Raw genomic sequence first — 27,443 nt, forward strand, 5'->3', positions numbered from 1 at the left:
TCTCCCGGTGGATGGTGAAGGCCGGCGGCTGCTCCTTCCTCGCTCCTGTCTTGTGTGGGCCAGGGATGGGAAAGAAGTCTAGTCTGAGCTTGGTCTGACCTCAGTGCCCATGCTGTACGCACAGCTGCTGGGAAGGTCCGGGTGGGAAGGCAGCTGGTCTCTCTAAGGAAACTAAAGTCAGACAAAGGCAAGTTGAGCCGGAAGGTGGCAACCTGCTTTCCCAGAGCCTCGCAGGCGTCAGACCAGGCTTTGCGCTTGGCTCGGTCCTTCCATCCAGCCTCCCCATCAGGCCCGACCATGGAGGCTGAAGCCCAGCTTCTCGGCTGGAACAAACAAGGGCTCGATTCAGAACTGATTTTATTTGGATAACGGACTGAAGGAGTCTCATTTTTAACCAAGATGGAATTCACAGTATGCTGATAATGTTCACACTTAAAAAATATATCTTTATGTACAGGAATTTGCAAATAGATGTAAACATACATTACTTTCCAAGTACACCTCTCCCCATCTCGGAGGAAAAAGAGACCAGCCACCCCACAAGGCCACCCCTTCAAGAGAATCTCAGGACAGAGGACATGGATACCTGCAAAGCCGCCATGGGCAGACGCCGCTGAACGAGAGGACAACAGCTTGACTTTGAATGGAGGTGGACTACTGAAATGGTTTCCAGGAAAAATAGGCACTGATTTCTAGAAGGAAATTCACTCCCTAGGGAAGCTATTTATTGAGCCAATGTGGCCGGCCAACATTTCACTAGTATAAAGGAACCCAGCGCAGGACTCTTATGCCACATCAGCTTAAACCACGTGCGTGAGGCCGCGAGGTGCTGCGGGGGCCACCCCGGAGCCGGCTGTCCCCTCCCTCCCGGTGTGAGGAAGGACCTCCCCGATTTCACCCCTTCCTGCCACACTGCAGTTGTCTAGATTATCCAAGGTACCCTGCTGCTTACCCACTTAAACTACTCAAGTTGATTAGAAAAAAACTGGTTAAAAAAAAACAAAAACCAACCAAGGGAAAAGAGGTGTCAGGTTATCTCATCCAGGCTGCGCGCCCCAGCCCCGCCACGGGTGGCATGCCCGGAGGGGGGATGGGTGGGGGCACTGGTGGCTGTCCTCCAGGGGGGACAGCAGGAGGTGGGTAGCTAGCCGGTGGTAGACCCAAGCCTGGAGGAGGGTGGGGTGGGACCGCATGGGTGGGGGGCAGGCGTGGGGGTGGAGGTGGGAAGTTGGGGTTGTAGGTGGGTGGAGGCGGGTAGCCTGGAGTGGGAGGGGGAATGGTGGGTGGGGGGAAGGAAGCAGGAGGGGGGGGCACAGGTGGCGGGGGAGGGTTAGGAGGATAGACATGGGGATGGTAGGGGAGGTGCGCGGGTGGGCCGTAGGCTGGGGGCAGGGCACCGTAGGAGGGGCCCTCCGTTTTCATCATGGACTGCAGGCTCTGGTAGCCCTCGCCGGACATGTAGGAGCTGGTGGTGGACATGCCGGTCATGTAGCTGGAGGGAGGTGGGGGCGGGGGCCGGTGTGGCAGCGGTGGTGGCTGGTGCACGGGGGCCGGGTGGGCCGGAGGAGGGATCTGCACTTTGGGAAGGTCACTGGCATCCACTGGGCCTGGTGGCTCGGCCTCGCCTAAGGCAGCGGCAAGGGGAGGCTTCCGGTCTGCAAGAGAGAGACCAGTTGGTGCCCGGCCTGAGGGCCCCGCGCAGCTCTGCACAGCGGAGGACGGGACGCTTCCTTCAGGAAGCTCTGTCAGCACCGGCCCCACCCGCAGGCCAGTGTCCCAGTGTCGCCTCACCCGTCACCCTGGCCCTCCACCTGTCTCCAATACCCCAGCTCTGTGCCCCCACACCTGGGGACACCAGGCTCAGACAGCCTTGGTTTAGTCCCCTCCTCTTAGCATAGCACGGTGGCAGGCCTGCAGCACCGGCTGGAAGCTTGAGCATTGGTCAAGTGGAGAGGTGGCATAACAGGTTTTAGCTCGTGATCCTTAATCAGAGATCCTTGGAAAATGACACCAGGACCCCTATCCATGGATGTCAGCTGGAGGGGAGGATCACAGGGGCAGACGCCAAATGGAAAGCCAAGGCCACAGAGTTCCTAGCTCTGCAGTGTCCAACTGCAGAAGCACACTCTGTGTGGTGGAGGAACCCGCCAGGCAGTGTGGCAAGAGTGACACATGAATCTGCTGTTGGCAGACATGTTGGTCCCTCCTCTCCTAAGGCAGGAGGTCAGAAACCCTGGTAATGAATCTACTTAAGGTGCAGAGAAAGCTGTGCCCTTTGATTCTAGAAGCTGACTGAGGAGATTACATAAAGTAGCAGCCTCTTCATTACTCCAGTGTCACTCCACGGCCACCCGAGTCACAAGCGTGCTCATCTCCTTTGAGAACCCAGTTCCCGCAGCGCTGGGGCCGCAGAGCGCCTGCCCTTGTCCTTTGCCTGCACCACAGGTCACGCGGCACTCCTGTCCTGACGCCTGCCTGCCACACACGGCCCCCATTTCTTCTTGTCATCCTGTCCTTATAGGAACCACGTGCACCTCTCACAGCGCCACCTGTTCCTCGCCCACCTCTATTCCCTCTGCACAGACAACTCCCAGTGGTCTCGGGAACTTTGGGGTATACCCTGAGGTGCTGTGGGATTCTAGCCACGGAGCACACGAGGTCTGTGGCCCCGCATGATACCACAAATGGATGCAGACAGAGCAAGTGACCTAGCAACCCACTGGCTACAGCAGGCAGCCCCACACATATAGCCAACTATGAGCGCCAGCTAACTCCTAGTCAGGGTAGTGGGCTGCCGGAGGCCCACAGGGGGCTGGGACACAAGCAGCTGCCTGGGAAGTCTCCCAGCTAACTGTACCGCTGAGAGCTGGACTGTCTTAACTTCTGTCCAGTGCGCCTCTGAACAGTCACTCAGCTGGCAGGATTTGGTTTATTGGTGCTGCTAGTTCAGCACTTCTGGACGTGAAGTTGGTTTGTAGCGTCTAGTTTGTGAAAGCTCCTAGCCTGTAGCCACCTTTCCAAGTCTAGCCCACCCCGCCCTTCTACAGGTCCCCCTGGCCGGAAGCTGCTCCCCCCAGCCCCCACCATACTTACCTGGAGGAGGGTGGGCTGGAGGCAATGGTGGGTGAGTGGTCTCAAGCTTGGGGATTTTAGGTGGCGGTGGTTCTACAAAGAAAGAGTGGATTAAAAAGCTACTCTTACCTCTTCATGGAAACCAATCATAAAGAGAAAGAAGGTGTGATCCGAGGTTTCTTTGGGAGAAAAAGGCTGGACTGACCAAAGCTTTAAGAGAGTTAGAAGGAGTCAGCTAAACTGCTGTGAGGTTATCATCTTCTCAAAGTAGCAACACGACTCAAGTACCTCCCTCCCCCAAAGCAAAGGGCCCCACAGCCCCAGAGTGCCATCTCAGAAAACACAAGAGTGGCCCTGGACACTCACCAGGCAAGACCCTGCCTTCTAATGCTCACTTATCTATTTGAAGCTCACTTTCCAGCTCTGAAACACTGAATTCCAGCAGGAGCCTAGGAAGTGGGGACAGTGGAGATCTGGAGGTAGGCTCTCAGCTGGAGGGAGAGTATGACCCTTTAAATCACTGGTGGCTGCACCAGCCCCAATTACAGAAATGCCAGGTCTCCAAAACAGGCTATAAGTGCAAACTCTTCAGTTTAAGAAGGCAGAGCCAGGTGTCCATGCCTCATGCCTGTAATGCTAGCTACTCAGAAGGCTGAGATCTGAGGATAGTAGTTCAAAGCCAGTCCAAGCAGGAAAGTTCGAGACTCTTATGTCCAGTAAACTAAACTACTCAGAAAAAGCCACAAGTGGCAGAGTGTAAGCCTTGCGCATTCTAGGCAAGCACTATACCATGAAGCCCCACTCCCAGCCCATATAGTCTATTTACGTACAAGCCCTTGAAAGTCTGGTATGTATTTTGTGCTGGTGGGGTGTGACAACCTGAGCTGGCCACATTTTGAGTGCTCACGCCCCCCCGTGGCTGGTGGTGTGTAGTGCACAGCACAGGGGAGTTTCCCGCACCCACACTGCCCCCTGGCCCTCTCCTCCTGGTACCAAGGCCTGTCCCACCAAATCCCACTTAGGTGCTTACAAGTTTTTCTCCATTTCCAATCATTTGCCCTTACCGCTGTCAGGAACTGGATCTTAAATGAACTGACTTTGTCATCGCTCTGCTCAAAAAATCTTCAAAGGCTCCCAATGACTCTTGCAAACTCCATATTCATCCGAGAGACCTTTGGGATCAAGTCCCAATGTGGGACTGAAAACTTACTTTGAATCTGATGAAAAGCGATTTTCTTTCAACTCTTAACAATGCAATAACGTACTTCCCCCACCTCTCAATTCCTTTGCTCACTGGAGTCCTTCCTTCTAAGTGCTCTGGGGGCTCAAAGGCAAGTCCTCCTTCAAGGTTACCCCGAGGCTGTTTCTTTCCTCTCTCACAAAGCCTGGTCAGCTCGCATCCACTGCACATCCACGTGGCACCGTCCACATATAGTGTCTTATACTTCGTGTCTGTCAGTACGGAACTAGAACTTATCATTCTCCCAAGATGTCAAGAAACATACAGCTTTAGACCTTGAAGATCTCCTAATTGTTTTATGAGTAACTCATTAGAGTCAAGAAGTAACAGTGAGTAAACATGGTCTGTGCCCTTCAAGGGGTCTGTACAAGCTGGGTGCCAGGGATTCACAATCCTAGCTATTCAGAAGGCTGAGATTTGAGGACTGAGGTTCAGAGCCAGCTGGAACCTCAGGTAAACAAATTTATGAGTCTCTGATCTTCAAATAGCGAGCACACAGCTGGGGGCAGAGGCGTGGCTCAAGTGATAAAGACTACCAATCATCAGCAAGAAAGTTGACTGACAGTACAGGGCCAAGAGTTTATGCCAGTTTTTTTTGCTCTGGAATCCTGAAGACTTTGCGTCTTTTTTACATAGAAGCAAAAGAATCAACTTAAGACTTTATAAATATGAAAATCCCTTGGTGGCTGAAGAGGCCCAGCTTCCATGGCAGTGGGAGGTAAGATGCACTGAGAATGTACTTTGGAAACACAGCCCGTCCCTTTGATGGCCTGCTGTGTTGAGGATAGGCACTGCCCTGGTCCTTTACGCGTCTGGTGTGATGGTCTCCACTCAAACACCCTCCCTTCCCTGCCTTTTTTTGTGCTGGTCCTGGGGTTTGAAATCAGGACCTAGGAGCTGTCTTTTTTGCTCCTAGCCAGTTCTACCTCTTGAGCCACAGCTCCACTTCTGACTATTTTGGAAGTTCATTGAAGTAAGACTTTCATGGACTTTCCTGCCCGAACTGGCTTCAAACTGCAATCCTCAGATCTCAGTCTTCTGAGTAGCTAGGACTACAGGTATAAGCCACTGGTGCCTGACTTCTACTCACCTCTTAAACAAAAAAACCAACTCCACATTTACAGGTTATTGAACATATTTTTACTGCCAGCAATGTTGCCTGTATTGATATCTTTTGTCAAAGCACAACCTAAATTATGGTAATTATGGTCTGTGTTCAGCAGGGAAGATAATGTCTCTGGCAGACAAAAATTCTGTTATAACCTACATCTATCTGAAAGGGCACACACGGCGTTGACTAAGAACTTAAATGAAAGTAAAGTTTTGCACTGACATAAAATTTAGAACTTACCTGCTGCTTTGTTCTCTTCTTTGGGAGAAACAACCTGTTGCAAAAGGAATTATACAATTATAAAACAGATAAAGAGTTTTGGTGAGGAAAAATACCTAGGCATGAATAGAATCAGGGCAGACTATGGCCTCAGGCTCAAATTATTTGTGAGCTGAACCTGCAAGGCACACTATGGCCCAGAAGGTCACTTCTACTCTTTCTCCTCCCTTTTTCAAGTCAGGTAGATTGACGACCCTTCTGCACTACTCAGTTTTAGGCTGTTGACACATTTGGTCCTGGGATTTGATGCCTGTGTATTTGTCCTAGCCAGCTATCTTTGGGGATCCATAACAGTAAACAGCTTCCTGCAGCACTCTGGGTGCTCTAACGAGGAAAAGAAGATTTGTACTCTATAACTAGAAACTTCACAAATAACCAAGAACTGAACCATGGAAGTACATGCCAAAAGGTTTTGAAGCAGCTCTCAAAAGCTGCAGTCTGGGGCTGGGAAGGTGGCTCAGTGGTAGAGCGCTTGCCTTGCATGCCTGAGGCCCTGGGTTCGATTCCTCAGCACCACATATACAAAAAGAAAAAAGCTGCAAGTGGCGCTGTGGCTCAAGTGGTAGAGCGCTAGCCTTGAGCTGAAGAGCTGAGGGGCAGCGCCCAGGCCCAGAGTTCAGCCCCCACGACCAGACCCCCCCCCCCCCCAAAAAAAAGGTGCAGTCTGAGTTAGGGGTGGGTGGGTTTACTGTGTTTCGTGTTCATGTGATCCCTCAGAAACTGGAACAACGCTCACGGTGTGGGCTGCCACTGGAAGGCCCACTCACCACAGCGCGCTTGGCCTGCCGGGGAGGACTAGGCTGTGGGGACGGCTTCTTGGGCTGCTGGGCTGCTTGCTGCTGCGGTGCTGACTGCTGGGAGTCTTTCTGCGGGGGTGGGGCTGGCTCGGAGCCTTGAGACGGCTGTGACTGTTGCACTGGTGGCACTTGCGGTGTAGGCTGAAGAGAGGGGGGCTGCTGGAGCTGATGGGGGGTGTGATGAGGCATCTGTTGTTTCCCTTGCGAGTAAAGGTCCAGGATCTGGTGGCAGATGTCTAGATGACAGCAACAATTACATTTACCATCAATTGTCATCTTAAACCAAATTTTACCTACAAACACCAATACCAGTCAGATCTGATCTCCTCCAGGACTAATGATAGGGATCACTTTTGCAATGGACTATCTTTGCCATGCACAAAACTTAGTTTTAGTTCACTAAAACTACATGCTTAGACGAACAAAAATTATACTAAAAATTATGTTAGAAGATCTAATTAAAGATGCTTCTGAAAAATCAACACATATATAACTAGAGAAAATGCACTCATGACTGAAGAGTTGCAGGGAAGAATAATCTCAACATGGAACACTCTTGCACGATACCTTCCAAAACATCGACAGGGACATCTTGAACAAACTGCTCCCACCATCTCCTGTACATGGGTTTGGAGGTCCATTCTTGTATTTCAAATTTACACAATCGTCCTGCAAGATACATCACTGCTACTGCTATGATCTCTGGTTCCCACTGCAGCGACAAGGTGGTGCACAGACTAGCTCAACAAGGAAAAAGAGAAAGACTTTTTGAATGATGTGACCTGACATTAATGATTAAAATCAAAGCATAGAGATTAATGCCATATCTATCTACATGCCAATTTGCTTGTTCAAACCCCACTGAAGAATTACAAGAAAGTAAGTCTTTAGGACTTACTTTGATCGCAGCTACAAATTTGTTCTTTAAGAGCTGCTGCACTATTAAACACAAATGGAAATAAATGGCTTGTATGTTTCCTGTTGAAACTTTAGGCACTGAACTAGTCTTCAAATGCAATTGTATGGTTTGTTCAAATGTTCTGTAAGTCAAACTCAAGAGAAGCTTCTTGGCCAGCAGTGGGATGGGGTAGTTGGAAACTCTAGTCTCTGACATTCTGAAGAACATCACAACTCTGAAACCTTACAAGATACTGCATGAACACCAAGCAGTCAAATGTCCAAAGTCTTATGCCTTAACTTTCAAACTGGTGATAGAATTTCAGCCTCTCACAAATATTGTGACAGGGCAGGGCAGAAAGATACCCCTCTGAGGGGAGCAGACAACTGGGACTTTAGCCCTAGTTCTGCCATTACCTGGCTTTTCTTTTTTTTTGTTCTGATCAAGGTCTGTTTATTGAACTTACAAGCAGGCTTATATACTATAAATGAAAGAGGAACCATTACCTGGCTTTTTGTCCAGGGAAAATTAGTGTCCTCATCAAAATGAGGAGATTGAATTAAATGATCCACATGATCTCTGCCTAATTAAAAACACTATAATATAATCGACATTTGACTACATGTACCTGTCATTTACAAATGTCCATGCCATTTGAACCAGCTTTTGAATTTTGTTTTTATCACCTAGAAAGGCAAAAAAAAGTAAATTAATAGGAGTAGGGGAGGAAGGAATTCACAAAAGGCAAGAATTTTTTACTTAAAATCTAATGTGTGCCTGTACAGTATAGAACTCACATCTGGAAAATGAGAACAAATGATGTCCTCCCTCTCGGTCTTCTCCATATGACCCAAGGGAACTACCATTTATGGGAAACATGGCTCCAAGGCTAATTTTATTAGTCTATTTAAAAAATTCTGACTCATTTTCCTGCCTCCTATCACCTGCAACTGCATGGCAGAACTTGTTTATACATGAAAGGAAACAACATTAAAAGCTCCTCTACTGCCTGGCCTGAGTATTTCATGCATGAAACTTTCTGTTTTCCTCTTTGACAAGCATAATCTGAATATTATTAAATTACAAAGACTTGGTTTCAGAATGACAAAGGTCTTTTAAAAACCATCTTAGTCTTGAGAGCTGGGGATGCAGCTCAGTGGAAAAGCCCTGGTCTGACATCTGCCGAAGTTCTGGGTTCCATGCCTCCAGTGCTGCAAAAAAATCCAACAAACAACAAACAGGACCAATCAAACCAAAACCCTTTCCTATTCTTACCTTTGAGTTGTTTTGCATATTTGAGGAGGAACTGGTATGGATGCTCTACCTGTAAATCAAACTTAATGGTCTGCAGTAGGATTCTTTCCAGAACCATTACTTCTTCCTGCAAGTAACACACATTGGGGTAGTAATTATAATCATAGGTCTCCCACAGTGAATATTTCCCATCTGTTTTTCCCTTCAAGTAATATTTTTGGAACCTTCGTTCTTTGTTCCTTTTTTCCTCTTCGCTCACGCTTTTAGTATGGTTAAGAGAGAGTGCTCGGTTCTGAAAATAACTCAAGAATAGCAAGATAAACCAGTAACAGGTTTAACTGGAAAAATGATGGAAACAAAATACTTGCAGAAATGTTATTATGTTGGATGCTGTGCTGGTGGCTCACACCTGTATTCTTAGCTGCTGGGGAGGCTGAGATCTGAGGATCTTGGTTTGAAGACAGCCTGGGCAGGAAAGTCTATGAGACTCTTATATCATGGGCGTCACCCTTAACAAAACAAACCTCTCCTTTATGGAAAATTTAACCACGTTTTTTTTTTTTTTGGGGGGGGGGGGGGTGGGTGGGTAGTAGCACTCTACTACTTGAGCCACTGCACCACTTCCGGCTTTTTCTGCTTATGTGGTGCTGAGAAATCAAACCCAGGGCCTCCTGCATGCGAGGCAAGCACTCTACCACTGAGCCACTTTCCCAGCAGTTTAACTGCATTTTGATTTCAAGATTTCTATTAAAAAAAAATGTAGCTGGGTGCTGGTGGCTCAGGCCTATAATCCTAGTTACTCAGGAAGCTGAGATCTGAGGATCATGGTTCAAAGCCAGCCTGGGCAGAGAAGTCTGTGAGACTCTTATCTCCAATAAACCACTCAGAAAACCAGAAGTGGCGCTGTGGCTCAAGTGGTAGAGCATTAGCCTTGAGCTAAAGAGCTGAGGGACAGTGCCTAGGCCCAGAATTCAAGCCCCACAAATGGGGGTGGGGTGGGGTGGGAAGTATTCATTGGCAACTTCAAGTGGGAAGAGGTGACAAGCAGCTTCACAATAACTAAGATGTACTGGTGTGTGCACACATGTACATGTATATATATAGGCACATGGTGCAAGTCTGAATTCGGAGTGTATTATTTCTACGTTTAAATCATTCATTTATCTAAAATAAGCCACATCACATCACCATTTACTGTACACACTATCATATTTAGAAAAAATTCTACTTAAAATGCTACCTAAACTGTATCCTAAATTATGTGTGCATGCATGCATTTGGACATATATAAAATTTTTTTCTGTTCATGGATTCACTTTTCTATTCCTGCATCACAAACAAAGGGATTTGAGAGAGCTCCAGTCTTATTCCTATTTTAAAATTGCTTTCTGTATATCTACTTGTTTTCATTAACAAATGATTACTACTGATAGCTGGTTGGGGCTATATTTGTATAATGACTAGCAAAAACTAACAATAATGAAGCATTCTGAAAAAATTACATTAAGATCTTTTCTTTTTTTCTTTTTTTGGCACCAGTTCTGGGCTTGAACTCAGGCCTGGGCACTGTCTCTGAGCTTCTTTTGCTCAAGGCTAATGCTCTACTACTTGAACCACAGTGCCCAGTGCCACTTTTGGCTTTTTTGATAGTTTATTGCAGATAAGAGACTCATATACTTTCCTGCTCTGGCTGGCTTTGAATTGTGATCCTCAGATCTCAGCCTCCTGAGCAGCTAGGATTACAGGCATGAGCTACCAGCTCCTGGCTGAGCTTTTCATTCTGTTTCTGTGGGATCGGGGTGGGGTAATTCCTGGAGCTTGTACTCAGGGCCTGGGCGCTGTCCCTGAGCTTTTTCACTCAAGGCTAGCATTCTACCACGTGAGCCCCAGCTCCACTGGTGGTTAATTGGGATATTCTCTCATAAAAGCTTGCTAAAATTTCTTGAAACTTTTGCATAGCATAAAAAATCCTGAACTTTTTTTTTTCTTGTTTTGTCAACACTTGGTTTCTCAGAAGCTCAACATTTCCTTTAAATTTAGAAACAATTTTTTACCAAGTGTGCCACAGGCTTCCAGGCTGGGGCTCCTCTAGTGCTACAGGACAGCTCCAGGTCTGCCCATCCTTAGTGTTCTAAGCACTCCATTAATGGTTAATTATAGGTCTGAAAGCAGCCTTCCTCAGGGCAGCTTTTCTCAGCCCGCTACTTGTGTGGGTCTCTGGGCAGACAGCATTTCATAGCACTTTCCGTACCTCATGATTGAAGAGTTATATTAGTTGATTAAAGTCTATTCTGACACTCAACTGTAAGATCCACAACAGCAAAAATCATGTGTGCTTTGACTGTTTTGTCATAGTGCTTTGTATCATGGCTGAGACATATTTGCCAAAGACAACTGAAATGAGTATCACTGGAAAAATTACTCAGCTAAAGTAAAGTTAATTAGCACCATGCTACTCACAAGTAACTGCCTTTCTGCCTTCTCACTTCTCAAATGCAGGGTGCTCTCCTTCAGTCCCTCCCCCCATCACACCTGGGAGGTTGCACACGGAGAACGAAGAAGCCCTACTACTCACTCAGGTCATGTTAGTGTCACAACTCCCCATTCCTAATTTCTAGAGCACTGAAGCTACAGAACTTTATTGTGCTGTGCTTAGGGCATTGCTTTACTGATTTGGTGATACAAGTAGGTAAAGGCTGAATTTGTAAAAGAGCAGCTTCTCCAAGGTATCCTAGGATATACTCAAACACAGCTGCTGTATTAGATCCTTGCCTGGTAGTGGCCTAAATCTACTATCTTTGACTCTAGCTCATTAGCTTGAAGTGGTTAAGCTTGAAGTACAATATGTCTCTACAGTATACTAGTCAAACTGAAAATATAAGTACTCACTTCTCCTGATAGGTCATATGAGAAACAAGCAAACCTCCATTTATGTGTATGTGTGTGTGCGCCAATACTGGGGCTTGAACTCAGGGTCAGAGAATTCTCCCTTAGCATTTTCACTGAAGTTTGGTGCTCTCCTATTTAGTCACAGCACCTGGCCTTTCCTTCTATTTTACAAGGCAAGGTCTACCTTTTACATAAGGCCCTCTTAGATGCTCAAGGGATTGGGAGATACAGGAGCCAACAGCAATTGTCAACACAAAGACCTGTATCATTATGCCATTGCCAAGAAGCACAATGTGAAGGCAGGCAGATAAAGTTCTTACCTTTGGGTCATCTCCAAACTGGCCAAACTGTACATCATTCAATAAACTCCGAGCTGTTTTGATGATATCTTTACATTTTTTTGGTGTTTCTTCTACTTTCCCAGCCAGAAACAGACAACAAGCTCCCGTTACCTAAAAGAGAGACAAAAACTCTTGATGCTTGTTAGTAAACATCACATAGGAATATACACAAGGGTTGTCCATGAGCTTTGTTGCTCAAGGCTAGCATCTACCACCTGGAGCCATACTTCCATGTCTGGCTTTTTAGAAGTTAATGGGAGGTAAGAGCCTCACAGACTTTCCCACCTGGGCTGGCTTTGAACCTTGAACCTAGATCTTGGCCTCCTGAGTAGCTAGGATTACAGGTGTGAGCCACCAGCACCTGGCTGACACAAGGACTTTTGACCTTCACAATAAGCCAGTCCATCTCATTTTCCTACCTTCTCATCCACAAATATTTTGATACTATTAAAGGTTGAAGAACATTTTGGGACCTTGAAAAAATAAATCTTTATAAGTTATTTAGGATTTATTTTCCTTAGACACAGAACACTTGCCTAATGTATGTGAAGCTCTAGGTTTCATTACCAGTATTTGTGTGTCAATTTTCTTAAGAAAATTGCTAAAAAGAAAAGTCATAGCAGTTCTTAAAGGTGTTGTGGCACAAGCTTTCTGCTCTTATGAGAGGCCTGTATGGGCTGTTTCTCCCATAACCATTGGAAAATGTAGCAGGAGTGCTATGAGGAACGCACCCTCACCAGACATGGGGTTTGCCAGCTCCTCCATCTTGGAATTTTCAGAACTGAGCGGAGTAAGTTTCTGTTATTTATAAAATTGCCCAGTTGAATGGAATAAGACACCATCAGCTAGGTGCTGTCCCAGAAACACTGGGGTCTGAACTGCTCTTTGGCATCTCCTGGCCCCTCCAATTCTCCTACACTTCACTTTCTTCATGTGCTTCTGATTACCCTAGAAGTCAGGCACTATGCCAGGGCATAAAGCTGATTCTGATGGTCTTCTCAAGAATTTCATAAGTCAGTGAGGAAGACAAGCATACAAATTTAACTAAAAACCAGAAAAAAGGGGGGAAAGAAGCCTTGGACAGGCTGGGCTCCAGTGGCTCATGCCTGTAATCCTAGCTACTCAGGAGGCTGAGATCTGAGGATACCAGTTCAAAGCCAGCCCAGGTAAGAAAGTCTGTAAGACTCATTTCCAATAATCTACCAGAAAATTGTAAGTGGCGCTGTGCTCAGTGGTAGAGCACTGGCCTTGTGCAGAAGAGAACAGAGACAGCACCCAAGCCCTGAGTGAATTCAAACCCTAGTGTCCTCCAACACCCCCAAAAAACCCTGAGCAGGACTGTCAATGTACTGCATGTATGCCCTGCATCTGCTAGATTTCTGTAGGACTGTGGCCATAGCCCACCTCAGCCTTCTATATGTTCAAGATTCGGCTAATTGCAATCACATCCTCTGTGTGCCAACAGCCTTCTTCCTGATGAAGGCCTCAGTCTGTTTATATCTCTCCTATGGTCTTAAGCCTACATTTATCTTGGGAAAGACGACATTAAATTTTCTTCTTTTTCTCTGCCAGTCCTGGGGCTAGAGCTCAGGGCCTGTGCACTGTCCCTGAGCTTCTTTTGCTCAAGACTAGCACTCTACTGCTTGAGACACAGGGCCACTTCTGGCTTTTTCTGTTTATGTGGTACTGAGGAATCGAACCCAGGGCTTTATGCTGCTAACCAAGAACCCTACCACTAAGCCATATTCCCAGCCCCTGAAAGTAAATTTTCATACAAGTACAATATTATTGTTGCCCATTTTGACCTAAATAAAAAAGATTTGAACAAGATTAATTGGAAAAAAGCAATGCTCAAGCTGGGCACTGGTGGGTCACACTGTAATCTTAGCTATTCAGGAGGCTGAGATCTGAGGATTAAGCTCCAAAGCCAGCTCAGGCAAGAAACTCCCTGAGATCCTTTTTTTTTGCTAGTCCTGGGGCTTGAACTCTAGGCCTGGGTACTGTTCTGAGCTTCTTTTGCTCAAGGCTAGCACTCTACCACTTGAGCCACAGTGCTACTTCCAGCTTTTTCTGTGTATGTGATACTGAGGAATCGGGGCAAGCACTCTACCATCCCCAAGATTCTTCTCTCCAATAAACTACCAAAACAAAAAGCCAGAAGTGGAGCTATGGCTCAAGTGGTAGAATGCTAGCCTTGAGCAAAAAAAACTCTGGGACAATGCCCAGGCCCTGAATTTAAGCTCTAGGATCAGCCCAAAAGCAAAACCAAAAATAGTATTCAAACCTGATTTTGTTTGTGAAGATCATGTACCATATCAAAACAAGTTGTTTGTGGAAGATATGATTAAATATGAAAATCAGTCTATGCTATTATTTCCTACACAGAAACAATAATGTGATAGTTACACTATAATTTGAATATACTTACATATCTTGGGAATTGCTTGAAGGAATGAAACATATAGAAGCGATGAAAATAAATTATTCCAGTTGCTAGAGTGTCATAGTGGCTGTTGTTCTAGTTAAGGACTTTAGCCAGTAACATCTATGTATTATGCTCTTTGTTAAAACCAAAGAAGAGAAAAACAACAAAACCAAGTTTAAGTAAACAGTATCAGTGGCAAAGCAGGGAGATGAAAATCTCAGGGTGCCAAAATTCTGATACAAAATATGAGCACTTTGAAGATTTATGCATGTATTAAGCCTTGAGTATCTTTCAGCAGTGATCTTAATGAGTGCTTGCTTTCTTCTCAGGTGGCTACTTGCTCAACCTGCTCAGGCACTGAGTCTACACTTTTAAATTGAACTAGAAACAGAAAACCCCCTTGGAAACCCAGAGCCTGGGCTTTGTCGCTGAGCTTCTTTTGCTCAAGGCTAGAGCTCTACTACTTTGAGCCACAGTTCCATTTCCCACTTTTCTGCTGTGGTTTAGTGGAGATAAGAGTCTCACAGATTTTCCTGTCTGAGCTGGCTTCATACTATGATCCTCAGATCTCAGTTTCAGGAACAGTCAGGATTATAGGCATGAGCCACAGACACCCCGCAGACAACCAGAATATTTAAACACTAAAACTAAGAATTGTCCAAATACAGACAAATGACAGTGTATTTGTCTATGGTATCGAACTCTAGATTTAGATAAATATGAGTACTGAGTGAGGGAGAGCCTATGCACTACAAACTGCACCGCAGAACAGGATACAGTCCCAACCGTGTGCCCACATCGAAGATGAACCGAGCCCCCTCGCGGCGGTACCGGGCCTCTGTGGCTGGATCGAGTCCTTCAAGCTGTGAGGGCGTATGAGCCAAGTCCTTCTTATCCCAGTACCAACATGGTTTGGTGTGGTCCAGGTTTGCTGACGTTACTGAAGGGCTGGAATTTTCTTTGTTCTCCTTCATTTATTGAATTAGGCTTGTTCTTTCTAAAAGCTTCTCTGAAAATGGTAGGAATCCTAAGAGAAAGAGAAAAAGACATGAAGTTAGAAAGAGACAGTAAGTATTCTTACAATTACAAGCATCAGATTATTGCAGAACATAACTGATGATGGATCAAAATTCCCCCACCGCTAGTGATTGGCAGTTCAAAGCCCAGGCAATGCCAAGCATAATGATGACCCATCCTGCAGACCTAGCACTCTGGGGGCTAAGGCTAGGAGGATTATAAATTCAAGTGAGAAGATGTATCAAAATCAAAAACATTCAAGCTAACTCCAAACCCAATTCAACACATCCCCTAGGCGATTCTAGTATGAGTATATCCCTCATTTTATGATAACTAAGAAAGATAGCATTTCCTCCCCATATTGAGTCTAAAGGATTAAAACAAAATTTAAGAAGTAACTAGTCCATGTTACTCCATTTCTGTCTTTATCAGTCTTACCCTGGTGTAGATTCCATGTTTTCAGTAAAACTTGGGGCTGTCTTAACCCTCTACAAAGATTAACACTGCTAAATTATCCATCCTTTCCCTCTAGGCACACAGTCCGCATTTCCTTTAATACTGTACCAGATTCACTTAGGAAGGCTGGGGGTCATAGCTCATGGGAAGAGGATTTGCCTAGCATGTGAGACCATGGATTCAATCCTGGTACCAAAAGGAAAATAAAATAAATAAAATAAAATGGGGTTGGATTAATGAGCACTGGCTAAGTCCCCAAACACAATATAAACTGGTTATATGAATGTAGCAATTGTGGGAGACAGTGGAAGGAAGTGGTTCATGAGGAAGGAGCCCTTTAGATTGCCTATGCTTTCTTTTCTTTTTCTTGTTGGTCATGGGGCTTGAGCTCAGAGTCTGGGTGCTGTCTCTGAGTTTAAGGCTAGTGCTCTACTGCTTTGAACCACAAAGCCACTTCCAGTTTTCTGATGGTTAATTGGAGAGTCTCACAGACTTTCCTGCGTGAGCTGGATGTGAACAAGGATCCTCAGATCTTAGTCTCCTGAGTAGTTAGGATTACAGGTGTGAGCTACCAGCACCAGGCTGGCCCATGCTTTCTATTCTCCCTTTCTTTCATTCAGAATATAGATATCCTTTAAAAGTCCCAAGTTGAGAGAAAGCAAAAGTTGTTCCAGAGACCACTATAACCTGTACATCCCTTGTAAACACGGGTTCCCAAAGAGGTAGCCAGGGCCAAGTCAGCCTGGTGAACAAGAAAATGGTGGTTCTGGGGCCAGGATCTGGGCCAGAGCTGCAGCAGTTCATCTGATTTTTTTTTTTTTTTCTGGTGAGAAAGGTGACACAGCAGAGCTCTGCTCCTCCTCGCACCTACACTTTACAAATCTAAAGGGAATCGGATTGCAGCCCCACCCCTCTATAGGAAGAATTAAGGGCCTGGAGAAAAGCAATCTACTTGAGCTTGTAATTTATACTTTTATGTGTAATTGATAAATTGGGCTCTAGAAAACAGCCTACTGAGATACCATTTTTCACTGGCAAAAATCCAAAAGTTTGACAATTTACAGTTGATAGGGCCAGGGAAAAGCATGTGGTTTAATGTTTCTGACAGGAATACAAAAATGGCACAATTGTCACAGGGGTAAGTTGGCAATATCCAACGAAATGCCACAGGTATGTGTTCTGACCTAGTAATCCTACTGGAAGGAATCTTCTCTGGAAGCATGCAACAACGTAAGCAAAAGGTTGTTCACTACATCATCATTTGTAATGGCAAGTCTACAAACAACCCACCTCCCTACAAATGGGGAGCTAGCTGAATGAAATATAGTACATGAATGAATACAACAGCATACCGAAGTACCTACTATCAAGATTGAGATTTTCAAAGGATAAGACAGTATGTATGGCATACGAACACCTAGAAAGGACGGGAAAGAAATGCTATCATAGCTGGGCACCGGTGGCTCACGCCTGTAATCCTAGCTATTCAGGAGGCTAGATCTGAGGATCGTGGTTCAAAGCCAGCCTGGGCAGGAACGTCCGTGAAACTCTCATCTCCAATAAACCACCAGAAAACCGCAAGTGGCACTGTAGCTCAAGTGGTAGAGTGCTCGCCTTGAGCTGAAGAGCTGAGGGACAGTGCTCAGGCCCAGAGTTCAAGCCCCACAACCGACAAAATAAATAAATAAATAAATAAGAAGAAATGCTATCATCTTGCTTCTGATAATAAGAAAAGTGTTTTTCTTTCAGAGACCAGAGAAGAACAGACGCAGAAAGAGGACTTCACCGAGTCTACCCTTTTATGTAGCTTTGGCTTGTTGTTTAGAAACCCTTTTAAAAGGGTTCCTGTAGATTTACAGGAGCTATAAAGACAGTATGGAGAGTTTTTGTCTACACTTCACTTAGATTCCCAAGTTAACACGTTACATAAACAAAGTACTAAGAAATATACTTTGGTATAACATTAACTAAATAAACTATTGGATTTTAACTTCTTCCAGAATGCCTTTCATGTTCTAGGATCTAATTCAGGACATTTTTTTACATTGCATTTAGGTATGATTTTTTCCCTTAGTATTATCTTCTCTAATAAGTAGCCGTTTTCCAGTCTTTTTTGGTTTTTCATATTTTGAAGACTTTGAGGCAAGCATGTGCCTATTTCTCCCTTTTCTGTAAGTTATTGGGGCTTGAAGCCAGAGCTAACATATATTCTACTACCACTTGAGCCATGCCTCCAACCCTTTATGTCCTGGTGATTTTTAGTATAGGGTCTCACTTTTTGCACCTACCATCCTGGATCTTGAACCTTCCTATTTATGCTTCCTTTTGTAGCTGGGTTGATATGTGCACATCACCATCTCCACTCTTTTCTGTGGGAGTCTCATGAACTTAAAAAAAAAATCTTATTTTATTGTTATTATAGAGGTGATGTACAGAGGGAGTACAATTACACTCACGACTTTTCTTGTCCAGGCTAGCCTGGAATGGTGAGCTTTACAATCTCAGCTGGCTGAGACTGCACATGCAACCACAACTACTAATTGAGATGGTGTCTTGTATTTTTGTGTGCTGGAACTCAGGGCCATCTTGAACTCTTTCACTTGACTTTCTCACTTATGGTTGACATTCTTCCCTTTGAACCATGACTCCAATCAGGCATTTTGCTATTTTGCTAATTAACTGGAGACAGTCTTATATACTTTTCTGCCCAGATCCTTAGGCATGAGCCACCCGTAAATGGCTCTTGTGAACTTTTTGTTGGACTGGCCTCAAACTTTTTTTATTGGGGGGGGGGGGGGTGGCCCATCATGGGGCTTGAAATCTGGGCCTGGGCACTGTCCCTCAGTTCTGCAGCTCAAGGCTAGTGCTCTACCACTTGAGCCACAGTACCACTTCCAGTTTTCTGGTGGGTTTTGGAGATAAGAGTCTCATGGACATTCCTGCCCAGGGTGGCTTTGAACCGCGATTCTCAGATCTCAGACTCTTGAGTAGCTAGAATTACAAGCATGAGCTACTGGTGCCTAGCTTTGGTGAAGTTTTTTTTTTTTTTTTTTTTAAATTTTATTTTATTTGTGAACATAGTGTACAGAGGGGTTACAATTACATGGGCAAGATAATGCATACATTTCTTACCAAGCATTGCAGCCTCCTCCTTTGTTTACCCTTCACCTCCCTTCCCAGCCCCCCCCCCCCACATTGTAAAGCTCCTTTTTGACACGACAATTTGTACTTCTCATTGTTGCAACAGGTCCACCTGAATCCTTAAATGACTTGTTTTTCCCCATCTCCTCCATAAGTTATACTGACATCAAATATATTGAAAGCAGGGGTTATACTGTGGGGGAGGGACATACAAAGCAACAAAGAAATAAAGTTATAAATGCATTAGAAACACATGCATGAAAGAAAAAAAAACCATTAAAATACCTATCTAAGGATTCATTTTCCTAACATCACATTATCTGACTTTTTCCACTTGACTCATACATATACTAGATATTGCAAATAAGGGAAACCATGGGTTTGGTGAAGTTTTTATTGACACATTTTTTTCCTTCTTTCTTGTTTACCTTTATTAATGTAGGCTTGGGTATTTATTTTATTCTTTGCATTATAATCAAACACTATTATTTATTTTGTTGCTCTAATTGCTTCATTGTAGCCATTGGGAGACCTCCAGGATAAGTTCTGAATTCTTTTGTAACTGACTTTTGAATTACGGGATATTTAACACATTAATAAATAAGATATAAAACAAACCCATTATACCAAATGGACAACATTGTCACAGAACAAATCACTTCAAATATTTCTGATCTTGTCTCATCCTTTGTGAGACATACTTCAAGGAGAAAAAGATGTGCAAAGAAATTTTAAATGTTTCCACTCGAAGTATCAATTTCATAATTTCAAAATAATTTCTTATATTTTGTATACTGTGGAATAGTTCTATAGCCCTGTTCCTTACTACTTTTCAGTTTTTCTTTGTAAGACCCTAAAGTTATAGAAGTTCTTATCAGTAGCTATGTGGTCACTATGAAAATGACTGATTTATGCATTCTTCAATGACAAGTGCTCTGTAAATAAGTAGCACACCAAGGCATTTTAGCAACATCTTTCATAAGCAATATATTTAAAATATATTGTACAGGGCTGGGAAGGTGGCTCAGTGGTAGAGCGCTTGCCTTGCATGCATGAGGCCTGTTGCAACAATGAGAAGTACAAAAGAAAAAAGCCAGAAGTGGCACTGTGGCTCAAGTGGTAGAGTGCTAGCCTTGAGCTGAAGAGCTGAGGGACAGCGCCCAGGCCCAGAGTTCAGGCCCCACGACTGAACCAAAAAAAAAAAAAAAAAAAAAAAAAAAAAAAAAAAAAAATATATATATATATATATATATAGTACATAACCAAAGATGGATGCATCTGCAACATTTAGATTATACAAACCAGTGTAACTAAAAAGTAGTAAAAGTCATTACACAATTTTCTTATCCAACAAAGATGGTGCCTGTTTATAATGGTACAAATTGGCTACTTACTAAACTTCATTTAGTCACTTTCATTAATAAGACCATAGTTTAGAAAACAGCCTATGGCATTGCTGAATATCGATAGTAGTGTTCAAATAATTTTTGTACTCTTTCTTTCTGTTTTTTTTTTTTTTTTTTTTTTTTCCGTGATTAATTAAGGGATAAGAGACTCACAGACTTTTCTGCTTGGGTTGGCTTTGAACACAATCCTTAGGTATCAGCCTCCTGGGTGGCTAGGATTACAGGGTGAGCCATAGGTACCCAGCCAAGCTACTTTTTCTTATTCTCACAATTTACCTTGGAGAATTTGGAGCCAGTGGAGCCACAGAGACATGAAACAACCTGTTACAGTTAGCAAATGACAGAGCCATGGTTTGTCTTACTTTAGTATAAGACATTCCCTTCCTCAACATAGATACTTTGTTTCTACAGAGAGTATATACTAGAACCATTTTTTTTTGTTGTTATTATTTAGATTTTTAGTTGGGTTGAACTCAGGGTCTAGGCCCTGTCCCTGGTCCCTTTTGCTCAAGGATACCACTCTAGCCCTTTGAGCCACAGCTCTATTTCCGTTTTTTTTTTTAAATTTTTTTTTGGGTCTGGTTGTGGGGCCTGAACTCTGGGCCTGGGCCCTGTCCTTCAGCTCTTCAGCTCAAGCACCACTTCTGGCTTTTTTTCTTTTTGCTTATGTAGTGCTGAGGAATTGAACCCAGGGACTCAGGCATGCAAGGCAAGTGCTCTACCACTGAGCCACCTTCCCAGCCCCTCTATTTCTGGTTTTTGAGTGTTTATTGGAGATGAGTCTCCTGGAGGACTTTTCTGCCCCGGCTGGTTTTGAACAGTGGTCCTCAGATCTCAGCCTCCTCAGTAGCTATGATTATGTGTGAGCCCTCCAGCACCTGGCTAGAACCATTTCTTCAAAACAAGTCTTCCTCATCTCAAACAAGTACAACTGAGTTTTTCTTTTCTTTTTTTTTTTTTTTGTTGGTAGTAGGGCTGGAACTTTGGACAACTGAGTTTTTGTACATTTAACCATTCCTAGTAAATTTTTACTTCGTCAGTTTTTGCCTATTATATTACCCTTTAAGGATACTGGGACTAGTGGTATAGTTCTATGGTGGGAACTTAGCTTAAATCCTCAGGGTGAATGTTTGGTTCAGTAATTTGAAAGGCTACAAACCCACCTAAATACATCTTACCTAATATACACTTAGTTATTTTGTCTACTATGATAGAGCAATTATGTTTAGTATCCTGAGGAAATAAAAATGAACAACAGTCTCCCACTTGCCACCAGTGGAATAAACTTGTTACAAAAGGAAACCCAACTTGAGAGAAAACAAGAAAGTTCTTTTTTCTTTTATACACTTAATGAATTCGCTGCTTTCAAACACTGTCTCCTGAAATGAACTAGATCATTTTATAGGTCAAGACTCTGACCAGCTATTTTCAATTTTAGAAATGGTATTTAAAAATTTAAAGCCTCCACGCCCAGGCCCAGAGTTAAAGCCCTAGGACAAAAAAAAAAATTAAAGCCTCATCAACAATGAGAATGTTATATGTGATGTTACATGTAACTTTCAAATGTTACATGTGACTTGTGCAAGAATCAAATAGTATAATACTCTGAAAACTTGAAGAATACATCACATCAAAACGAGTCAAGAGGGAAAAACCCTAAAACTAGACATAAATATTCATCCTGTGAAGAATAAGTCTTGAGTAATTACTAGTTACAGTCTAGATACTTTAGCAAATGAAACATCTTCGTAATACCAACCATTTTAAGCAAAATGTTTATCAATACTAACACAGTTGAAACGTCGGAAACGTGTTTTAGGTGGTGGGGGATGGGAAGCCCTGCGCTTTCATAGCAAGATCATTCATCAAAACCTAAGGCGCGAGCCCTGCCCTCACAAGTTTGCATTAGGAACGGGAAGCCCAGCCGGAAGTAACGGAGAGGTTCCTTACCTGGAGCCGTTTAATTGGCGAGCAGCACACGTTTAGGGTGCGTTGCCGAGCGTACATTGCACAGATGACAGGTCCAGGGTTTTTAGATAAACCTCTAGACCTACTCCTCAACTTCCTAAACAGCAATTCTTTAGGTAGCAGGCCAGATCGACCCCTCAGGAGAGGCGGGTAGGTGAGGGTGTCCCTTTCCCTCCTCCGCAGTCCCGCCCTTGTGACTCCCCGGTACCCCAGGGTAGGGAATTACCTCTCTTCCCCGCGTCTCCCCCCCCCCCCCCGCCCCCGACCAACAGCGGGACAGACCCGCCACGACCGGACTGAGAAGGGAGGCTGGGCGGGGGTGTAAGCCCCCTTCCCTGCTTCCCACCTGCCGGACCCAGGGGTGCGCCGGGCCCCTCTGATCCTCCCGGAGCACCCCGGCAGCCCCGAGACGCCCGCTAACTTGAACGTGCATCCGGGGCTAGCGGAGGGGAGTGGGATCCGGGGAGCCGGCCTCTGCCCGCCGGCGGCCGTGGTCGTCCATACCCTGATCAGACCTCCAGGCACGTGAGAGGGGCAGCAGGCCCTCCGTCGGTCACTCACCCCTCGCCTCAGGAGCCCCTCAGCGACGACTCTCCTTGCTGACGGCGGCCATCTTGGATGCGGAATGTCGGGGAACTTCCGTCACCACCCTGCGTCTGGTGACGACAAAAAAAGCGACCGCGGGGGCGGTGAGCTTCAGGCTCCCTGCCAACCAATCAGAAGAAAGTAGAGCTTCCAGAAAAGGAACGAGCCCGCCGGACTCCGCCCCTCCCACCCCGCGGGCCTGTGGCGGCTGCGTGCTGGGGGCCGGGGCTAGGCCGAGGGTTCCGCCCATCTTCCCCGCCCCCCCCACACGAAAGGGAGCTCGGGAGCAACCGAACCTGTTAACGGAACTTGGGGCGGGGGTGGGGCCAAAGGCATCTGTTATCCAATCAGAGTCCGGGCGTGGGTGAAATACAGCCAATTGCGTCCTTGGGGCTGGCAGCGGTTCGGCCGGCAGCAGTCGCCCCCCGAGCCATCCGCCCAATGGCTGAGCGGAATCCGAGCGGAACGGCGCCTGGGTGGTGGGGCGGGGCCGCGCCCAGGCGTGCGAGGCGCGGGCCAATGAGCGGTGGTGGCGGTGGCCCGGGGGCGGGGTCCGGGGGCGGGCGGAGCCGGGTTGGGCCGTGGTGGCGGGGCCGTCTCAGGCCGCCGTCCCGCCCCTCCCGTCCGGCCGCCGCCGCCGCCGCTACCGCCACCGCCGCCTGGGGGGTTGGTTGAGGCGGACGGTGGGGTCCGGGCCGGAGTGTGGCGCCGCCGTTGCGAGGAGGAGAAGCGGGCAGGTGAGTGCTGGTGGCAGCCCCCCGCGCGCGGCCCGTGGGCTGAGGGGACAGTTGCGCCGCCGCCCCCCACGCTGAGAGGCCGCCCCTCGTCCGTCCGGCCGCGCCGAGGTCCGGCTGGAGTTCGGGCTGGCCATTCTGGGCCTGAGGCGCGGCGGGCGGGTGTGCGCGCGGGGCCGGGGCGCGGCGGGGCCCGGGGGTCGGTGGGCCCGCTCGGCCTGTGCCCTGACGGCCCTATGGGGACTTGGGCACGCGCCCTCCGACGTTGCCTTCCGAGCCTCCCGGGTTCCTGGGTGCTGGCAGGTGTCGGGAGCGTCTCCCCGCGCCCACCCCTCGCCCTGGCCCAGGCTCGGGCCCGAGCGCGGGCCCTGGGCGCAGCCCTCGGGTGGGGCCCGGGCCCCTGGCGCGCGCAGGTCGCCGGGCTCTGCCTGCGGCCGGGTCGCGCTCATTTCCTTCCTCCCTCCCTCCTCCGATCGCTCAGCCGCCCGGGGCGGAGGAGGTCGCCGTGGTTTGCTGGTTCCTGCGTCTCCAAAGCTCAGGTGTTCACCGGGATGCCCGGGGACAGGTTCCTGCTTCTCTCCAGTCACCGGTCAGTTAGAAAAACAATCACAGAAAATAGGTCATGGTCCACACACGCAGCGCCCTACTAGGGAGAAGAATTCCGTGCTTTAAGAGTTTGCCGTTAGGGTATTAAACTCTTCCTCCTCCTCGTGGCTCCAGCCTGGCGATGCAACTCTGCCTTTTCCCCCTGTTTCCACTGGGTGTGTGTGTGGGGGGGGGGGGGAAGGATCCGATTAGTGACGTGTGCCACTTGCTGCGGGGGCCTCGCCCCCGCCGCGTGGTGTGGTGTTGAGAGGGGCACGTTGGAGTGTGTTTAAGAAGTAGTCACGCGTTAGGGACGGGGGAGGGGGACACCCTGTTTTCCTTTTCTGATGCAAAGAAGTGATGTTTCAAAAGCAAAAAATGCCTTAAAAGTACGTTGGCAGGTTGATTTTGCTTTTCCATAGCCTCGGAAGAATTAACCCTTTAGGTGGCTTCCGGTAATGACTGTCAGAACTTACAGAACTGGACACTGTCATTTTTACCTTATGTAGAGCATAACTTATTGCTCGCTCTCTCTCTTTTTTGGGGGGGTCACAAAACTGACCTTATAGATATTTAAAAATCTAACTAAACAGTCACCCTTTGGGATGCATTTTAAAATGAATATACCTCAGCAAAATAGAAAGTAAAATAACTAAATAGAAGCAGCGCTGCTCTCCACTGTTAAACTTTGCCAAGACTCAGCTTGAACCATGATATGCTGTCTCAGCGGGCTACTGTGTACAGACTTCTGCCTTAGCAAATCAGTCTCTGGGCCTATGGTGATTGATATTTTGGTAAAATTCCAACTATTGGGGAAGTTTTCTCTGGTTTAAGTTTGCAAAGTCGTCCTAGAGAATAGCTTCTTTACTGGGTGGGACTCCAAACCACCTTTGCCTTCTTTTCCTTTCCTGTCTGGCCTTATTCTGTTTATTTAATATTGTTAATTAGTATCTGAAATGTAACTCTAGTCTAGTTAAGGGGAAACACACATGGTTGCTGCTTCTTGTCCCTCTTCCCAGGATCCATGTTATTTTCTTGGAATAGAATGATGTTGGACTTGAAGATTGAAGCGTTTATGCCTGTACATGCTGAAGCAATAAGAGTTTCTGTTGATTTTGTTCATTCCCTATGAGAGCTCAACAAGATCGCCTCCAAAAAAGTAATGATATGGAGTGTCTTTTCCACGTCATGAGCATTTAGACCAAATTTTAGCGATCAAATTTTTGCTTTAGCAGGCACTAGGTAAGCCAGGTGCTGGTGGTTGGCGCTTGTAAGTTCCAGCTAATCAGTAGGCTGAGCTCTGAGGGTTGGATGGTCTGAAGCTGCTGGAACAGTCCACTTAGCCACTGAAAAGCCCGGAGTGGAGCTGTGGTTCAAAGCCGGGAGCCCTTAGCCTTGAGTGAAATACCTAAGAAACAGCACCCCAGGCCCTGAGTTCAAGCCCTGATAGTAGCACAAAAGGGTGGGGGGGGGGGGGAGGGAAAGGGCAGAGGGAGGAGAGAAAGTTAAAGTTATTGGGTAATGAGAAAATATGAAAGTTGTATATATATATATATATATATATATATATATATACACACACACACATATATATATATCTGTTCTAAAGTTCATTTACTGGATAGCTGTTTTTGTTTCTCTGATGAATAGTCACCCTTCCTCCTGCAATTTCCACTATCACGACCTACAAGATAACATTACTAGGCAAAGTATCAACATTAACACAACAGAACCTTGATTTAGTAAACATTTAGTAGATAGTCTTCCTTCTATATATAAAATGATGTAATATATGCATGTAATTTACATATATCCTTTCTTAAACTTTGGGTCATTTTAAATACTTTAATACTGAATACAGTGTCATAGCTATGTAAATAATTGTTAGAAGTTACAGTTGTCATAGTAGTTATTAGGCAGTCATGACCCAAAACAATACCTGTTCACATTTTGTGCAGATGAATCCTACTCCCCAAATGTTCCCCATCTACAGTTGATTGAATCTGGATATCGACCTCAAATAAGGGGGTGTGGCGAGCATCACAGTGTCTGTGCTCTGTGGAAATTTTAGTAAAAATAGGGGCCCCTCCCGTATGTCAGTTTAGTTTGAGGCTAAGGCTCTTAAATATTTTAATTATGCAGTTTCCTTTTCCATTTACCCACTGAAGTAACTGTTCAAATGTAACTAATAACACTGTATCTTTGTTGCCTACAGTCCAGTGAATGTATTCCCAGCAGAAGGGTCTGTATCTTTAGAAACTGGTTGCCTGATCCTGGCTGCAGTTCCTGATGCTTCAGTTGGGGGTGGGGAGCAAGTTCCTAGTAAGTGTCTTTCCTCCCTTGGACCAAAATTCTGGGAATAGAGCCATGATTGTGTTGCCTCCAAAAGTGGAAGGAGTCATTTTTTACTGTGGCACTAAGTATTTTTAATGTAACAGGGAATATCTCTTTATTCTCATGTTGCTTTCAAAGTACTGCTGGCCAGTTATTTGCTTTCTTTTTTTTTTTTTTTGGTCTGGTTGTGGGGCCTGAACTCGGCTTGGGTGCTGTCCCTCAGCTCTTCAGCTCAGGGCGAGTGCTCTACCACTTGAGCCACAGTGCCACTTCTGGCCTTTTTTTTTCCTGCTTATGTGGTGCTGAGGAATGGAACCCAGGGCTTCATGCATGCAAGGCAATTGCTCTACCACTGAGCCACCTTTCCAGCCCCAGTTATTTGCTTTCTTAATTACTAATTTTCATCATTATATTTGGGCTTTTTTTTTGGTCGGTGGTGGGGCTTGAACTCTGGGCTTGGTCGCTGTCCCTGCTGCACTCTTTAGCTCAAGGCGAGCGCTCTACCACTTGAGCTACAGTGTCACTTCTGGTTTTCTAGTGGTTTATTGGAGTCTCATGGACTTTTCTGCCTGGGCTGACTTTGAACCGGGATCCTCAGTTCTCAGCCTCCTGAGTAGCTAGGATTACAGGTGTGGGCCACCGGCACCCAGCTTATTATTATTATTTTTTTTTAGTGATGAATAGTTTGATTTACTGTGCATCTTTTTTCTCTTGATACAGTCAGAAGTGTTTATCTTTGCTCTCAGTTCATTTAGGTTCATATTTAGCCAGTTAAGAGAACTAAACTTAGAATTCCTTGCTTTTCAAGCTTTGTACAGTTTTCACTTTTGTTGCATTTACAGTTGTACTTTATTTGGCAAAATGGATGTATGTACATTGGATTTCCTCTTATGCTTTCATTTTCTTACTCA

The 27,443-nt window shown here is 45.7% G+C and overlaps 2 protein-coding genes across 2 annotated transcripts in view; one reads left to right on the forward strand and one right to left on the reverse strand.

Annotated features, from left to right (window-relative positions):
* Nucleotides 1-340: 340 nt before the first annotated feature.
* Ccnk (cyclin K) lies at nucleotides 341-22,912 on the reverse strand. Its single transcript, XM_042692635.1, has 11 exons — nucleotides 22,856-22,912; nucleotides 15,084-15,333; nucleotides 14,310-14,391; nucleotides 11,861-11,992; nucleotides 8,673-8,778; nucleotides 8,026-8,083; nucleotides 7,067-7,236; nucleotides 6,470-6,735; nucleotides 5,664-5,697; nucleotides 3,094-3,165; nucleotides 341-1,655 (listed from the first exon to the last, which is right to left on the reverse strand). Exons 2-11 carry the CDS (start codon nucleotides 15,278-15,280, stop codon nucleotides 1,033-1,035), a joined length of 1,740 nt encoding a protein of 579 aa, XP_042548569.1. The 5' UTR covers nucleotides 15,281-15,333; nucleotides 22,856-22,912; the 3' UTR covers nucleotides 341-1,032.
* Nucleotides 22,913-23,472: 560 nt separating this feature from the next.
* Setd3 (SET domain containing 3, actin histidine methyltransferase) overlaps nucleotides 23,473-27,443 on the forward strand; it is a 70,740-nt gene continuing 66,769 nt past the window's right edge. The window contains exon 1 of the mRNA XM_042692618.1: nucleotides 23,473-23,616. The gene's annotated coding sequence lies outside the window, so the exon portion shown is untranslated. The remainder of the gene's footprint in view (nucleotides 23,617-27,443) is intronic.

This window comes from Dipodomys spectabilis, unplaced genomic scaffold (genome assembly GCF_019054845.1).
Source record: "Dipodomys spectabilis isolate Male_0828 unplaced genomic scaffold, ASM1905484v1 ptg000157l, whole genome shotgun sequence".
NCBI lineage: Eukaryota > Metazoa > Chordata > Mammalia > Rodentia > Heteromyidae > Dipodomys > Dipodomys spectabilis.

Excerpts from the sequence above, each read along its gene's own strand:
- Ccnk (XM_042692635.1), bottom strand. The coding sequence starts at position 15,280 with ATGAAGGAGAACAAAGAAAATTCCAGCCCTTCAGTAACGTCAGCAAAC. Across the intron at positions 8,084-8,672 it reads ATATGCAAAACAACTCAAAG|GTGATAAAAACAAAATTCAA; the intron begins GTAAGAATAGGA and ends TTGCCTTTCTAG. Across the intron at positions 3,166-5,663 it reads AGAAGAGAACAAAGCAGCAG|AACCACCGCCACCTAAAATC; the intron begins GTAAGTTCTAAA and ends CTTTCTTTGTAG.